Source organism: Cavia porcellus, unplaced genomic scaffold, assembly GCF_034190915.1.
Source record: "Cavia porcellus strain 051 isolate PalLab524CR breed Dunkin Hartley unplaced genomic scaffold, mCavPor4.1 scaffold_19, whole genome shotgun sequence".
Classification (NCBI taxonomy): domain Eukaryota; kingdom Metazoa; phylum Chordata; class Mammalia; order Rodentia; family Caviidae; genus Cavia; species Cavia porcellus.
Genome location: NW_026947502.1, coordinates 59,647,671 through 59,665,734, shown reverse-complemented (window position 1 = coordinate 59,665,734; position 18,064 = coordinate 59,647,671). Strand labels below are relative to the sequence as shown.

The following is an 18,064-nucleotide window of genomic DNA, read 5'->3' as shown; positions in this document are numbered from 1 at the left end:
ATTATATACTATATATTTAATGTATAAAATTAACAAGATTCAGAAAATAAGAAAAGTTGAAATCACACATTATTTCTCGAAACACATTTCAGTATATTTTGCTATGATATATGGTATATACGATTAAATGGAAAACCAAAAGACTTCAATTGAAGAAATGTAACTGGGAAGTCTACAGTTTCTACATCTTTAGTAACCAAGACAAAATTACAAAATCTGTTTAAAACAATGGTAATGCTGGAAAGCAGAACTAGGCCCTAAGGCATACAGAGTAATTTAATTATAATAGAAACTGTAATTTATCATCTTTAGTGCTAAGTATCTTATTAAATGTGACCACACATTAGAAGATGTAACACCTACTTGAAAAAAAATTCTGAAAAAGTCTTATCTCCTAGTCTATTTTCTGCTATGCTGTCATAGGAATAATTCTAAATATAACTTATTTTAGTCTACTACTGAGAATGTAAGCATCAATATAAGATCATAAATCAAATTAAATGCCAAAAAGAGGTGTGTCAAGCTCAACAAATAAATGTGGGTAAGTAATATACTTACAGAAAATCACATACAAATTTTTAAATACACTTTGTAAACAGCAGTGATAATGATGGCAACAGTCTGCAGTACGATGGTGCTGAGGGTCTGCAGTGATAATGATGCACCAGAACAAATGTCCCACCCTGATGAGGGATGTTGCTTACAGAGGGGGCTGTGTGGGTGAGGGGCAATGAGTGTCTCCACCTTCCTCTCCATCTTCTATGACCCTAAAAGTGCTCTATAAAATAAAGTACATGTGTGCATGTGTGTGTGTGTGTGTTTAACCCAGCATTTGAACTCAGGACCTCTGGCTTGTCAGGCAGGTGGTGCACCACTAAGCTACATCCTAGCTCTAAAATAAGGCATTTTAAAAAGTAAACAAATAAATGAAATAAATTCAAGGAGAAAAGAGAATTTTTTTATAGAATGTCAGACTGCAAAGGATACTTAGAAGCCATCTGCCAGCAGCTCTCCGAGTGGGATGATACCTCCCCCTAGAAAAAACTTGGGAATAGACGGTTGTTTCTCATGCTACCAGCACTAGAGACTCTAAGCACACTATAGTGCAGCACAGACTTCTTCACAGCAAAGAATTATCCAGCCTACATGCTCAAAACCTGCCCACTGACATAGTGACTTAATTATCCACAGGGAAGATTTAGTCAGAGATATTAAGTAACTAAAGCAGTGATCCATGACTAGATCTTAATCCCATGTTCTAATTCCTAATTAGGTCCCTTAATAAATTTAGGAAAAAAAACCCTGTATAACCAAAAACCAATCATCTGTGAATATAAAACACTGTCAGAATTAGTCAGGCATTAGTGCCACCTAAACACTGATGAAGAAGCATAGTATATATGAATTCAAACACATATACACATACACACTACAAATATAACTAAAGCCAACATTTCAAAAGATGAACACTGATAGGTAAACCCTACTGTTAGTTTAGTTACCACTCAGCAGCACTGTACCTCCCAGTACACTGTTTGCCACTATCTGTATAGTAAGTATAATTTTTATCATATATCATCCCAAAAGTGAGAGCTAAGTTCTTCAGAATAATTCAAAATTAAAACTATTCTTCAAAAGATATCAGCATGCACTGTCTATGCCTATGAGTTTTAAAATTTTTAATTTTAGAAACACATTAGAACTGGTACAGTAGATTATACTGTAGGATTTCTGCAATGTGCTACCAAGCTAATACACATATGTATCTTACATATGTTTGTATGTGTACACACACTATGCCTCCATATTTCTCTGAAGTTCTAGAATTTGCCCTTGATACCAAAACATTTGAAGAGAATACATTTCATTTTGTTCTGCCCTCATCAGTCTTCCAAAAATGGATTACTGAATCACTGGAGTGATTAAGTCTTTTTGATACAAAATTTCTACTGGCTCACAAAAACATAAAGTATTTCAGATTCATTTTCAAACACCATCTTACGCTTCTTAGACAAAATATATAAAAAGTAATAAAAATAATAAAAGGACAAAATTAATCTCTCTCTCACCCTTGGTGTGTATCTTTTATACATAGATACATGCATATATACAAACATGAACACACACAAATTCTATCACTACCACAGCATGTAACTTAAATTAGGTTATCAAACTGTATGTTGGCTGAATCTAAAAAACTTACATTAATGGCCTTGAACTTACAAAAAGTTTCAAACTATTCAAGAATATATTTTTTAAAAATACTGAATGTAGGTTGGGATATAATTCAGTAACAGAACACTCTATGAGGTCCTATGTTAGATCCCCTAAAGAAACCAAAACTTGAATGTTCCCCGAAGTTCCATTAATTAAAAAAGTTATCTTTAGAATATTCTGAGATTTCTGTACACAGTTCTTTTCTCCAACTCACTTATCCTAAAGAAATTCATAGCCCTTGTTACTTACATTTCATTTGCTATGCTTATTTCAGTAACTTTTAAAATACATTAAACATAATTAAGTAAAAATGATTTCATCTTTTCAGCTCCATAATTTAATCATTCAGTTAGTAAACCATGCATTATTCAGTCATAGCCACAAAGGCCTGGGTTAGACAACAGAAATAAATATTTGACTGACAGTCTAAAATACTATTGCAAAAAACTTCCAAAGCATTCTGTTTCAAACAAGCAAGACGTACTGTCAAACAGACACTTTGCTACTTGCAATAAACATCCGACAAACACCTCCACAAGATTGTACTGTACCAAAACTATCAGGGCTCTCTGCTGATATCTCCTTTGCACGCTTCACAATGACAATCTCAGGTTTTGGATATCTGCATGCTAAAAATATTGTAAATTCAAAATGTATTCAAACAATGAAGTCATTACAATAAATATAAACAAAGGGATACGCATGCACTTCTGAAGTACCACATGCTAGTCCAAAGGCAGTCCTTGTTTTGCACAATACCATACAGGTCAGCAAAGCTGGCGATACACGCTTACACTGATAAAATGGTCTTAACACCCAGTAGGGGTGGAGTGTAACTCAGTGACAGAATACTCGCCCAGCACATGTGAGGTCCCAGGTTTGATCCCTAGCACAGAAAACAACAGGAAAATTTTAAATTGTTCTGTGACCTTCAGGAACAATTGAAGGTCTTTGTCAAAACAGTAAAAAATCTTACTGACAAGCATAAATGTAAAGAGAAATTTAAAAATAGTAAGACTAAAGTTAATTTAGCACACTAACTTGAAACAAAAACACTAACAATTAAAATGTTTTATCTCCTTTAGACAGCGCTAGTCCTCTTCATAGAGCGTCTCATCCTATAACTTCTAATCATACGGAGCAAGCACAATTCCCCTATGCTGGTGAACTGTCAGCATCCTTTCCAAGCCTAGACTACCACAGGGTATTTTATCCTCTACATGTTCAATGCCATGAAATTATCTCTGAGACTTCCTTTACTAAAGTGAACTTTTCACTAGGATCACTTCCTGCAGAATACCACCGTCTCATCACAGCCTCTTCACTTTCCTCATTTACATCAATAAGTTTGTCTCCCTGAACTCTCCTGGCATCTCAGATGGCAGCAGTTCGGTGCCAGTGTTGACATTCCCAGCCGTTTCTTCTGTACTCCGCTGGAATGGAATGGAATTTCATTATGGCATTATCAGTGCTGTGGTTTAGACAAAGTTCAAGCATGTTCCCGACAGCTCATGCATGGAAAGTTAATTCCCACTGTGAGGTATTAAGAGCGTGAAAACTTGATTACCTATGTGGTTTACAAGTGGGGCTTTTTGGAAATGATTAGAATTAGAGTCATCAGGCTGAAGCTGCCATAACATTACCAGCAGTTCAGAAGAAGAGAGATCGAATTAGAGAGAATCATACACCCGTGCCCCATCTCTGGCCATGGGATGCCCTGCACATCAAGACTCTGCTAGTAAGACAGCCATCACCACATGCAGGCCTTTGAGCCTCTACAGCTATAAGCTAAACGAATCTTTTTTTTTTTAACAGTTATTAGCCTCAAGTATTTTGCTATAATAAGGGAAAACCAACTAATACAATTATGCCTTACACTGCTGCTTTTTAGTCAATTTCCTTTTCAGTCTTTTCCTTGCTTTAGACTATATTGCCCAGGCTGGCCCAGAATTCCTGGATTCAAGAAATCCTCCTGCTCTCCCTGAGCAGCTGAGTATAGGGGCACCCTGCTCCTGGGTCAGGTCTTCAATTCCCTTTGGAGTACACATTTTTGTAAAATGCTATGTGGCTTTATCCCTAGGGAACATAATAAACAACGAAACATAAGCGTGTTTTTCTATCTGTAAGTATAATAAATAATAATCTCATGATCATCTGTTTTTACATAATGATTTGTGAACTGAGGAGACAGCAGCAAAGTTTACAATAAAGTTTGTACTTCATCCAATTATTTGAAGTTAAAGGAATGAGATAAATAAAATTTGAATTGTGTTGTTGGATATAGATGTTATTTAAGAGTTACTGAAATTCAAGCAAAACAGGATTCTAATTATAAAAAATGATTTAATAAAATGTCATAAATCCAGAAAAATATATCATTAGAATCTAATGTGTTTTCTATATATACAAATTAATTAAAAATAAAAGGGAAGAATATTCTTTTTCTCAAAAGTATTTCCCATTTAAATTACTTGAATTTACTATCATTTAACTATCAGCTGCAGATTTACTAATCTATAAGAAAATGGTTCAATTACTAAATCTTAAGTTCCAAAGTAAAGGAACTTTCTCACAAATCAACTAGCAATTTTTTTAAAAAAAAAAATCTGTCCTTGCATTATTACTAAAGGAAAAAACTTCCAGAAAGACTGGCATGGTGGCACATGCCTGTAATCCCAGCACTGCGGAGGCTAAGGCAGGAAGACTGCCACAAGTTCAAGGCCAGCCTAGGCTACATAATGCATTCAAGGCCAGCTTGAACTGCATAGTGAGACCCTGTCTCCAGAAAAGCACAAACAAACAAACAAAAACCTTGCAGAAAATAATTCCACAAAAGTTACAGAGTTGGAGTTGGTATATGGGTGAATATGAGATAATAATAATAAGTTATAACATAAATTTTCAAAGGGAAGAAATCATGTGCGTAAAAAGAGACAGCCTCCAGAAGAGTAAAGCTCTAAGGTGCTGAACTTAATTAAGGCTTTACAGATTTGAGTACGTGGTTGAAGAGAAGGAGGTAACTCTCTGCTTCCCACAACATTTCACTCTAAAAGCCACGAGGTGGGACTAAAGCAGGCACGTGTGCAGGAGACAGCCAGACAGCAGCGTACAGCAGAGTCTCAGAGCTCAAGCAGGATGACGCTACCCACGCATGGGGTCAGTCTGACAGAAGATGTCAGATGCAACTGGGGTGAGAGGGGCTTCTGCATGGTAGCAGGAAGGGCTTCTGTGGCACAGGGTGTCCGTGCCTGAGCTGAAGTGAGAAGGATATGGGTATGAGGAAAAGGTCGGCCCTGGTGATGATGGGATACTGATGACACCCTGCTGCAGTGGTCAACATAACAAACACGCCAAGAGTAACAAGGGCCAGGTACTGCTCTGCTAGGTAATGCCTAGAAATACCAGAAAGTAAGAAAACAGGAATGTGCTTTGTGGTATTGGATTAGCGTTAGAGAACTTGTTACGAACTCTTATTTATACTACAAAAACAGATACAGAAACAGAAATGACATATATTACATATAAATACAGTCTTTTGTTCACTAGCTTTGTCTACTGTGAGGGTCTGGAAATAGCCACCTTCTAACAGCAAAGAACATATTTACTACCAGAGGGTGGTTTCTAAATAACACTGCGCACTGAAAGAAACCAGGGATCCTTAGAAAAATGGTTGATTCTAGAGCTAGAGTGGGAAAAGTACAGGACAAGGCTGTTACATTGAGTGCAGTGGCTACCCTGAGGAATTACTCCACATGGAAGGAAGTTAAAGATGCATAACCACTAAATAACAATGCGTGATTCAGGTCCGGATCTTTCAGCTCTTAAGGAGTATGGAGGATGAATGAGATGAAACTTGGTACTACATTACTTTTATACTGTGGCCTCCAGAGCAATGCTCCCTTAGCAGAAAATGCACACCGCAGCACTCCAGGTACGGTAAACACTGGATGCACGTCCAGTCCTTAGCTGTTCCAAGTCCTGCTAACAGAGCTCTCCACAGCCATCCTTAGGGACTGCCCAGCTGAAGAATGCTGCTTCCTCCAAGGCCCTGCACCCTGCCAGGGTCATCTACATCCAACAGCTCACTTTGACAGCAGTGGAGGCCCACCCAGTTCTTGCAAGCAACTCAGAGCAGTATGAAACGGTTATCCCAACTCCAGAGCTCCTCACAGGGCTCACCACTTTACATCGACCTCTGCCCAAACCTGCTTCCTTCCCTTCCCTTTGTAAGGTGAGGACTCCAACAGTACACACAGTAAACTGCCTACAAGTTAATCCCTAAGAAACTACCACCCAAGGAAATAAACCGGGGGCAGGGATGACAGGGCACCTTGCCAGAACCTCATTTTCTAATGATTTAAGAAGCAGAAACAAAGGCTTTTGTACTGTATTTGAATTTTTTTTTTAATTGGAGAGTGCTTCAAAATTTCAGAAGTAATTTTAAAGGTAATAAAGGTACAGGAGGAGAATAACACAAAAAAGAAAAACTATGTCTGACTGGGCACACAGCTCACTGAAGAAGTAAGACTTCATCTGACAGTATTATCCCAAATCATAATGGTAAATAAAAGATGAAGAAAAATGTACAGTCACACATCACTTTGTAATAGCGATGTATCTGAGAAAAACACGATTAGGTGATTTTGTTGTTCAAACGTAGAATAAATATACTTAAACTAAGGATTCTGATGTCACTAGGTAATGTGCAATGCAAGGACTGTTTGCATCTGTGAATGTTCACAACTTGAATGTTCATAAGTTGGGGACCTGCTTTATAATCTTACGAGGCCACAATGAAATAGCCTGTCACTTCCAAGGCCTGAGGGACCCAAAGGTCCACTGTAATGATCCCCAGGGTGAAGCTGTGGGGAGGTCCTTTGGTCAGTCCCCTTATATGATTGTGTGTGTGTGTGTGTGTGTGTGTGTGTGTGTGGGCGCACACACACACATGCGTGCCATCTGATATATGGGTCTTCCACATATACTCATTTCCACCACAACACAACACTCAGCCTGCTGTGCACCACCTCCACTGGTGTTAGTAAGTACGGTTCCTGGCTCACTGTAATGGATCACTGGTATGTTACATCACCTACAGTGATACCACTCTAAATAACTGAGTGTGTTATAATCCTGTCTGTCTTCTTCCTCCACCCCTCAGGTGCCCTCAGAAGAATAAGTAAAGTCTGATCACACTAAGTACCCTGTGCTTGTTTCCTCTTCCTGCTTACTCTTTCTGGTTATTTGACGAGATTTAAGAATACACTCTCTGCTATGCCTGTGTAAGGGATGGAGGAACATACAAGGTCAAAAGGACTCTGAGGCAGCTTCTAAGGGCTCTCAACTTACGCAAGCACCAGTATGGGGAATAGCATTTTCTAAGCCCCAACAATGCACAAATAGTGGTCACTGAATTATCTTGGGCACACCACAAAATCAAAGACAGATTATTGTGTTGGTCTCCTGACTGCTCTATAAAATTGAATAAAGTTAAATTTCCTGTTCCAAAGGTTTCAACTGAAATGTCATGTGAATAAACAAAAGGAGAATTTCCTATAACAAATACGCTGGTTACTTACAGTGCAGGAACAATTGTGTCAGATCTTGTAAGTGATCGTATGTTATGGCTTATGTCTCCACGTCCCCTAAAGCCTCATGGAATAATAAGTGTGGCTTTCTGGAGGTGGCCAGATCTAGGGTGTGTGCTGTTGGGAACATGGATGCAACGCTGGGAGAGATGGACAGTGCTAGGAGTAAGGCTGCCCCACCCTGGGTGTGAGTGCGATCTGCCCTAAGGGTGGGTAACCTGGCGAGACACAAGGGACAGAACGGGTTCCTGTTGTCCCTTGCTGCCTTCTGCATGCCTCCTCTGCCATGCCACAACCAACTATGGACTGAAATCTCTACAAACTATAAGCTAAATAAGCCTTTCCTGCTCTAACTTTAGGTGTCAAGTATTTTGTCTCAATGAGAAAAGTGACTAAGACACCATTCTTCTTACAGTTGATGCTTAATCTCAATAGCAACAACAAAAAAGTTCCTCTGGCTCTATGTACTTTAATTAGAAAAATGAAGTTTCAAATCATACGCCTGACTTCGATGAAAATTTTAAGACCAATGCAGGATGGCTGTGTGAAAAGAAAATTATGGTGAAAGCAACACTGAAGGAGCTTTTCAAAATAGTCAGGAGGCTATTATGGATGTAGGACTTACATGTACAATTTAAGCTGCTGCCTGGAATGTAAACTTTGTGGACACCTTTGATTACAAGCATCTGTGACTACCTAAACAACAGCACACTTCCTCTGTGCCCTAGGCACATACAGAGAGGCTACCCTTCAAATTTAATGACTATTTCCATTCTGTGTACACATTCTTCGTCTTCTATCAGTCACCAGCCCCTGTTCCTTCTCAACATGTAAGTTACCACTTTCCCTGACAACACTAATTCAGAGCTATTTGAACTTGTTTCTCCTGATGTGATTCCTAAAACACCACAAAACTCCTTTAACTTTTGTAGTTTCTGAATTTAAACTGATCAACAGCTGATGACTGGGCAAATAGGGCAAATGTAAAATGTGGCAAATTCCATTTGTCTATAGGCTTCATACCATGAAAAGATCTCATCTGCTAAATAGCTACTGGTTTTTCTACACAATGCTGCTTAAAAGCAGTGTTATTTGCTTACTTCTAAAATGTACGCCTCATTTAAAAAAAATTTTGGTCATTTTTAACTTTCTGAGAACATAGAGAAGCACACAGTAATATTTTTGCTGTTAAGTAAATAGAAGATTAATAAGCCCTTAAACAGGTATCTGCAAGATGGTTATTGTTGCCACAGAAAATATGTTAAAGTGTCAGCTTTCTACAATACGATTTTTCAAAGTATGGAAAAAAGAACGTCATTCTCCAATCTTAAATATATTGAGAACTGAGTGGAAAAAGTAAGGGAAGACAGGAAATCTACGTTCATACAGCATAAAATAATGCCTCTGATCAACTAGAATTCTACACAGGAACTATCTATAAAAAAAGAACATACTAGTAATGTGCTTAAAGTTAAGTTCAGACTTCTGACTAATGAATAAATAGAGCATCTCAGATAAAATCTAGCAATGTCTAACATCTTCCTTTTACATCCTAAGTTCTCATTAGAGTTGAATTTTCTTTATTCACGGTTCCTTCTAAGCCAACTAAAATCTGGCTTCTCCCCACAAGTTAATCATAAAATTGCTCCAACAAAGACATCAATCTCTTTTAGGTTATTAAATCCAATGAACCTTCAGCATTGTGGTTCTTTGACCTATCAAAAGCATTAGTCATTCATTCCCTCTTTCTTGGAACACTTATGGCTTTTGGGATATGTTATTCTTGCTTTTTTTCCTGGGTCTCTGGACATTATTCCTTACCTAATTCTGGTTCTTTCTCTTCCTTTACAATAGATATTGCTGTTTTTCAGATTTAATTCCTAGGAGCTCCTGATTTTACTCACTTTGGCCTAGTTGCTATATACACTCAATAGTTCTCCAACCTGAACCTTCCCCAGGTACTCCAGAGCCCATGTATTCAGTTAACTACTGGATAGTGCTATAGTTTAAACATAAAGTATCCACCTGAAGATCCACTTATTGAGGGTTTTACTCCCAGTGTAGCAATGTTTAGAGATAAACCATAGGTTTGTCTCCATGTTTTAAGAGCTAACAAAAACCAATAACATGTGACAGATGTTAATGCTTAGCTGCAAAAATAATAGTGCTCCTTGAAATGTCTATCAAGATTAAACTCTACTGAGAAGTAAATAGGGGGACAGTTAATTTTAAAAGAGAGATAAAAGCAAAAAAAAAAAAGAGAAAAACATCCAAAAACACTACGGATGAAGGAGAAGAGTGCACAACAGCAGAGGAGCTTATGTTAGAAATAACAAAATGCCTAGAAGAGACTTCCTTACAAAGCAGAAAATCTTCCATAACCATGAAGTATGAACAGCAATAGTGCAGAACAGTCTGAGAACACTAGAAAAAGGAGGCTAATAAGCCCAACCATTTCATGGTCGCTATAAAAGCCTACAAAACATGCCCTGAAACAGCAGTGTCTAGAGGATCAAGCATAATGATCAGAATGCCTATGAGTAGAAGCACCTCTCTCAAATTATTGTGTAAAAATACAAGAGATAAGGACTCTCAACAACTGAAAGCTACATTGTGCTTATATTTTTACTAAGGCAGAAAAAAACTTTTAGATCTTCAAACATGGTACCATCAAAAGCCAGCAAAACAAATGATTCAAAGTTTTCCTGCAAAATCCTTTTTTGGGAGGAAAGGAGTAACTGTGAATTGAATCGAGGGCCTTCACATTGAGCTACATCTCCAGTCATTTTTTTTTATTTTTATGTTGAGCCATAGTCTCTCAAACTAAATTGCCCAAGGTGAGCTCAAACATGTGATTCACCTGCCTCAGCCTCCCAGAGTGCTGCTATTACTGAAATGTAAAGACACTGAGCTGCCTGGAAAACCTTTTACCTATAAAAGCTCTTGTTACTCAGATCATTTTGAGGCAATTTTTAACATGTAACTACTTGTTTTTATGTGATTGTTTTCATTAACTTGCAACAGAGGGAAGCCTGTGAGTCAAGAAAAAAGAATACTAATACATTCACTTTCTAATTAATTCAGCTGACTTGCACAAGACACCCATAAAATCTGCACTCAGGAATTTAGTCCCTGTGTTCCAGTTACTTTATACTGATAGGCCAAAAGAAACAGGATAAGAGTGTGGCTATGTAAACATCATTTTAAAAACTAAAACAATCTCTACTAACACTCAAAATCATCCATTATCTTTTGGCTCCAGATCGTTTTCATCAGATGATCCTAAAAATTACTGACTTTATATTATTTTAACTTCCCTACCCAAAAATTTGTTTTATAAAAACTTGCTTGTTACAACAGCCATAAAAAGAATCAGTAAGTGATTTCTGATGGAAAATTTCAAATTAACTATATTGGTGCATTAAACGAACGCAATGCTTGACTTCCCTGAGCCATAGTTTCTAAGTTTTTACCTAGTATTTAGAATTTAGCTGAGAAGTAAAGAGACAATGCAATCAAGGAAAAGTCATCAGAAAGTTCATTTAATAGATAGAGGTGAAAAGTCTGATAGGTAAGGAATTATCCTTCTGTTCTTATCCCAAAACAAATATACACATTGCATTGAGTTAGAAGCAAAAACAATGCACTTATAACAACAAGTATCACTGGATAAGAGGAGAGGAGAGAGGAGGCAGAGGAACTGAAGACACAGCTTACAGCTTTCACATAAGGGAACAGCTCTCAAACAGTGAGAGTTTGCTAACCCCTCTTCTACCAAGGAACATTTACGTACGTCTGGAGACATTTTGCAATAGCCAAATAGGATAAGGATGATAGAAGTGCTGCTGGCATTTAGTGCAGAAAGGATGTTGCTAAAATATCCTGTTTGGAGGATAGTTCCCGTAACAAAACCTCAGCCCAAAATGAATACACTGCTAAGAGTAAGAAATCTTTTTCTTTTTTTCTTTTTTTTTTTATTTTTTGTGGTGCTGGGGATTGAACTCACAACCTTGCGCTTGCCAGGCAGGTGCTTATGCCACTGAGCTAAATCCCCAGCCCCAAGAGTAAGAAATCTTAATATGGAGAAAGGAACACTAAACAATCTTTTCAAAGAAATCATTACACTAGAACCCAGTACAATAAGTACTCAAAATAAAGTACCTAGACCTAAAAAAAAAAAAAAAAAAAAAAAAAAAAAAAAAAAGCTGATATATTAGTCACCTGCCTTAGTAAGGCTATAATACAAAATTTCCAACAGAAATGGTTTTTAATGTATTCACATAAAAGAACAAACTCCAATTATTGGGTATGACTATTACATGAAATGTCACCTCCTAATCTTCCTCCCTGTGAATCTGGACTGGACTCAGTGACTTACTTGATCAATAGCATGGAACAGAAATGATATTCTGGGACTTCCAAGCCAAAATCGTAACACTAGGATGGGCAATGGATCCCAATGGCGTCCACATCTTAATTCCCCAACTTGTGAATATGTGACTTTACACAGCAAGAGACTCTACAGGTGTCATTAAAGATTTTGAGAGAGATTACCTTGAATGATCTGGTTGGCCCTACATGTAATCACAAGAGTCCTTCTAAGAGGAAGGCAAAAAGGTCAATGAGAAAGGAGATAATGCAACAGCTGAAACAAGATTCCAGCGCTGCGCCAAGAAGCAAGAATGCCAAATGCTGGAAAGAAGCAAGCAACAGATTCTCCCTGGAGCCTCTGCAAGGACGAATCTTACTTGCTGACACTTTGATTTTAGCCTCGTTGGACTCCTTTTGGACTCTGGGCCACACAACTTTAAGAGAATAAGTTTGTACTGTTTTAAGCTATTAGATGTGTGACAATTTGTTACAACAGAAAAAGGGAACCAATACGAATCTACCTAGCTTTGTGAACATCTCCTCTGGGAGCCCAGACCCGTTATCTAAGTGTTAAAACCATTCTGAGGCTGTCACACTAGTGAGACCCCAAAGTGTTCCAGCGGGGGCCAGCCTTGTGCAAGTAAAGCCGTTTTGGACCCCCTGTTCATTCTCTCCTGCTGGGCCTGTATTTCCCTTATCTCTCTTGTATTATGTTAACCAAGGCACTGAAGTATGTTCATTGGTGCATCTTAGTTTAGGGTACGAGATCATCCCCGATCTATTCCCGATGTGAGATTAACAGAATTGTTTCTTTCTCAATTACTCCTGAGCAACGGGGCAACTGCTGCTAAAGGCCCAGGATCCCTATGGCCAAAAACTGTGTGACAAATCTCACTTGTGATTATTCTACATATTCAACTTAATACCAGGTTTTTATCATTTTGTCAAAAGCCATTTAAGCTACATGGCAAACTCAAAACAAAACTAATTCTACCTTAAGTGAACAATCACAGTAAGTTGGATATTAATTTCTCAGGGAAAAATGTGGGGGTGTTTTCTTACTTTCTTCTTTTCTGATAAATTTACTTGGTATTAAAACAAAAAACTAAACTAAAAAAAAAGTTGGAAATTGTAAGATTAAAGTTTAAAATTATATGATTAGCCAGGCACAGTTGCGGTATATGGCTGGAACCCACGCAATTCTGAAGGCTGAGGCAGGAGGATCACAAGTGCAAGGATAGCCTAGAGAACCATCAAGCCCTCGTCTCAAAAAAATAAATACACACACACACACACACACACATACCCTGGTTCCATCCCCAGTACCAAAAAAAAAAAGACCAAAAAAGTACATGGTTAATAGATATGGATGTAGAAAAGTACAAAAAACAAATTTAAAAGCACAATTTCTACTTATACAAAGGGAAAAAAATGTAAGCTAACAAAACTCTATTATTGATAGAAAAACTGCTATATTCATCTTGCTACATCTATTTGCTATTCATAAAAATAATTTTTTAAACATATCTTAAGTGCACATTTAACAAAAACATTTGCCAAGAAGCTTTTTTTCAAATTGTATCGCTCATTATGTTGCCTGCCCAAGAGCCAGCTCTTGTTGTCTCCATGTAATTCTACAGTGAGCATGAGTTGCAATACCTCACCTAAGAATAAAGCCAGTCTGCGCGATGGTCTCTGATGACGTCCATCCTTTCATTTACTCACTCTATGCAGTACCCTCCCACGATGTTCCATAGCAAAAGAGATGCACGGTTACTTTTAAGGAGTTATAATAGACTACAGCTCCCAGTCTAGTTGGCCTCCGTCTGTCTGACTGACTGTGTCTCTTTCTTGCATACACTTACTTATTCTAGATGAAACCAGCACCCATGACTTGAAAACACCACTCAGGCAGCCCTGCAAGAAGACCATACAGCAAAGAACTGACACTTCAACTCAAAAACCATGACAGTCGTTTTGCAAATGCGTTTTCCAGACCATCAAGAATTCAACTTTGTAAGACCCTATGAGCCAGAAATACCCAACTAAGCTGCTGCAGGATTCCTGAGTATCAGAAATTGTGAGATAATACATGCTTGTTTTGGGAAAATTTGTTATACCACAATGGTTAACTAACACAATGAGCACTGCCATCTTCAAAACCAAAATGTTACATTATAATAGAAATAGAGACATTAGTTACAAAACTTAAGAAAAATTGCTATCAAAATCTTGGCTGCTGGGGCTTAGCATATTGAGATACAGCATAAACTCCTTTAAAATTGGGAAAGAAAGAGTTTGTAATTTTAAAAAAATCGTAATCTCTTATTTAACCACGATAAGACATCCCAGTCTGCCTTATCTTTACAAATTTATTCTCAGGTTTTATCTTGTCACAAATTAAACCACATGCGTACTGATAAACATAGAAGAAAGATAAGGACAAATATACTACATTTCAGCAGATTTCACTAACCATGTCAAAGTAAAAATGATTTTTGTCTACAATGTTTCCATACTAAAAAATTTCATCAGTTCATCAGTACCCTTTCCAAGGACACACAGACTTCTGTAGTGGGAAACTACCCTTTGAACAGTAAATTTGTTTCATTAGAAAGTGCACTTGGTACACACACAGTGAAATCCTTTTTAAGGTCTATGATTAATGAATAAGATCATCTGTTCAGTGATGATTCTAGCTCTCTCATAACTATAAGTACTGATATCTGTGTGAGCACCAAGACTGCACTAAAAAATTAAAGCAGCAGCATCTCTAAGTGACAGCTAAAACAAAAGCAGTAACAGTCAGTAAAAGTTCTTTACCATATAAACAGGAAATCAACACTGGAGTATCATTGTTCCTATATACTTGTTTCTTCTGAACAATATGTTACCAGTCTCATTCTCTCTGTCTCTCTCTTTCAACTTACATAAGTTTAACTGATGCTAAAATCATGTAAATTTTTAAACTATTATCTGCATTGGAAAATGGAGTATCCTCCTGTGATACTGCCTGCATGTTCAAAAGTAAAAATGTATGAGATAAAATGTATTCAGTCTTATAGCAGGACATGTTTTTCAATACCATCATCAAATCAGATTCAAAGGGCCCTGCAATCTTGCAACATGTTGACAATGCAGAATTTCCAGTAAATTACTTTTGCTCAAATAGTTTTGCCTATCCAGTGTCAAAAATTAACACTGTAATGTGATTGTCTATATTGTTTTCCAACGAACACATTTTCAGACTTGAGTATATGAAAACTACAGAGTGCACACAAAATTACAATATGCTTGTGTATCTAATTATGATTTCCTGTAACATTACAACTTGTTTAATAACTGAGGTGATTGCAATGTTATATTTTCCTCTAAAACCACTGTGGGGAAACAAGGTCTGGAGAAACCTTTTCCATATGTTCCATGAACTGATCAACAAAAGAACAAACAAGTACAATTAATAAGTTTCTGAAGTAGTAAAGATAACTCATGCACAAAGTCCAATGATACAAGTGCCTCGGGCAAATCAAACTTCATGTTCCAAATCAACAATTTATGGGGATGTTTATATATACCAACTTCAGGAGGGTAAAGGTACACTTTTTCAAAACCTTTTAACACTTAAAAACATAATTCATAGTATTTAAATGGCAAAAATATTTTAAGACTGATTCCGTTTTGGTCCTTTGCTCCTTTCAGTCTTTTGATTTTCTTGAACTTTCAGCCTTTTCACCTAGACTCAAATTCTGATCCACCACATTCTGCACTTGTTTTAAAAATATCCTATTTTAACACGTTAGTTTAAAAATAGCTTTGCTTCCATTCTTCCAGGTTAATTTTCGGCAGAACGCTTTTATTGTATAGCCACAGATTTCCCTCCCGCTCTGCAATACCTTATTTATCTCATTCTTTCAAACTTGGGGCAACAAAACCTGGAGTTCAGTGTGGACCTCCTTGGGCTTCCAACTATGGATCTGCGTTCCGGGCTTGCTCCATCCTTTCCGTTTAGCTTCGATTGCTTAATACAACCAGAAGCGCCCAGAAACAGCAGCGGAGAGCATCCCTGTCTCAGGAGGCTACAACCCGTTTGGGGAACTCCCAGATTCTCCGTCTGACAACCATTCAGGAAACTTTCTCCCTGCCCGGCGGGTTCGCAGCACTCTCGGGACTCGCCAACTGCGGGGGTGCACGCTCTCGTGGGGCTGCCAGGGCTTGGGGCTCATGGCGCATGCAAACCCAACTCCCAACAGCGCCGGCTGGACTCGGGGTCCACGGGCCCGGAGACACCAGCCAGGCGTGGCCCCAACCTCCCGGCCTCCGGGCAGCTGCGCGGGCGAGCGCGCCCCTACCGTCCCAGGCGCGGGTCCCCGCCAGGCCGGGGCTCCAGCAGGGGGGCGCCCCGCCCCCGCCCCTCACCTTGGGCGATGGCGATGGACTCGAAGCGGTGCAGCTCCTTGAGCAGGCAGCTGCGCTCGGTGGAGTGCAGGCTGTAGATGAAGTCGCGCGCGCCCTGCGCCGTGTTCAGCGCCTCCATGGGCTCCTTCTTGGGGTGTGTGCCCAGCCGCCGGGCGCTGCACCAGGGCGGCGGGCGGGGCGCGAAGGCAGCGGCGGCTGGGCCCGGTCTCAGGCAGCGCGCGGGCCGGCACCTCAGCAGCGGCAGCAGCCGGGACATGGCGGGCGGAGCGTGGCCCCGCCGAGCCGGGGCCGGGGCCGGGGCCGAGGGGAGGCGCTGGGCTCAGCCCGACCCGCCCCGAGCTCCTCCGGACTGGCGGCCGCGGCGCCGGGCACCATGCACGCCGCGGGCCCCCGCTCTTGCCCCCGGGGCCGCGGGGCTCCGGCCCTCCGACCCGACAAACTTTCCGGAGCCCGGGCCCGCGGAGCTCAGGGCGGGCGGGCGTGCGGGCGGGCGCCTCCCGGCTGAGGAGGAGCGGAGCGAGCGCGGGCACGGGAGCGGGCGCTCGGCGAGGGTCTGCGACTGTCACTCAGCGCCCGGAGGGATGAGTCAGCCTCGCGCCGCCCCCCCGTGGCGCCGCCCTCCTCTCCCGCCGGTTTTCCCACCCTTCTGACTCCCCGATCTACACTCCGTGGGGCTCCGCGCCCGCCCAGCAGCCGCCTCCCAGGCCCCGGCCGCTGGCGCTGCCCTTAGCGGCCGCCCCGAGAGCGTCAGGGCGGGGCGCGGGGAAGGGGCGGGAGTGGGCGGGGCGGCGCAGGCGCAGAGCTCTGACCCCGCCCCGCAGCGCTCACCGGGAGGGGGCGCGCGCCTCCCTGCCCCCAGGGCGTACAGATGGAGGGAGAAGGAGCCCCGCTGGCCTGCGGCCCCCGCCGCGCTAACTCCACCGCGGCGGAAAGGCAAAACGAGTTTTGAACCCCTCTCCCGGACAGGCTGTGAGCTCCCCTCCCCACCCCGCACCGTCCTCAGTCTGGATCTTGCTCTGAGCGGTGCCCCGCCTTGCAGCTCGCTCTCCCAGGTGCAGCGCCCCGCTCAGGCCTTCGGAAAATGCGGCGTCGCAGCCGCGCCCTTTGCCAGGTCAGCGCCCACCGCGACCAGCCCGCCAACCACCGAGGCGCCCGCCGGCGAGGGTGCTCCCAGGAGAAGCGGGGCCGGTTCTACCCGTTCTCTCCCGAAGAGCAGGGTTAGAGACTGCGGTCGGTCGAGCCAGAGAACTCCCGCCCCTGCCCTGATGACTGCGACCGCGTGCAGATCGCTGATGCTGGAGCCCGAGGCAGCAGCGTCTGCGGCCTCTTCTGGGTCGCTGCTTGTGGGTGTGCTGTGTTGTGTCTTGTTTTGTCTTGTTTTCCCCTTCATCTTGGGGCGGAAAGAACTCTGCCATTGTCCAGTATTTTTATGTGTCTAGGTCCAAGCCAGCTGTAAGGCCTTTGTCAAAGGG

The 18,064-nt window shown here is 41.0% G+C and overlaps 1 protein-coding gene across 2 annotated transcripts in view; it reads right to left on the bottom strand.

The window, feature by feature from the left end:
* Tmem65 (transmembrane protein 65) overlaps positions 1–17,256 on the bottom strand; it is a 46,988-nt gene extending 29,732 nt beyond the window's left edge. The window contains exons 1-2 of one of the 2 annotated variants that reach the window (XM_063231131.1): positions 16,593–17,256; positions 2,769–2,846 (exon numbers count right to left, since the gene is read on the bottom strand). In XM_063231131.1, coding sequence (XP_063087201.1) covers positions 2,769–2,846; positions 16,593–16,848 — 334 coding nt within the window. In that variant the 5' untranslated portion in view covers positions 16,849–17,256. The remainder of the gene's footprint in view (positions 1–2,768; positions 2,847–16,592) is intronic. The other variant, XM_063231132.1, reaches the window with a different exon arrangement.
* Between the last annotated feature and the right edge of the window lie 808 nt (positions 17,257–18,064).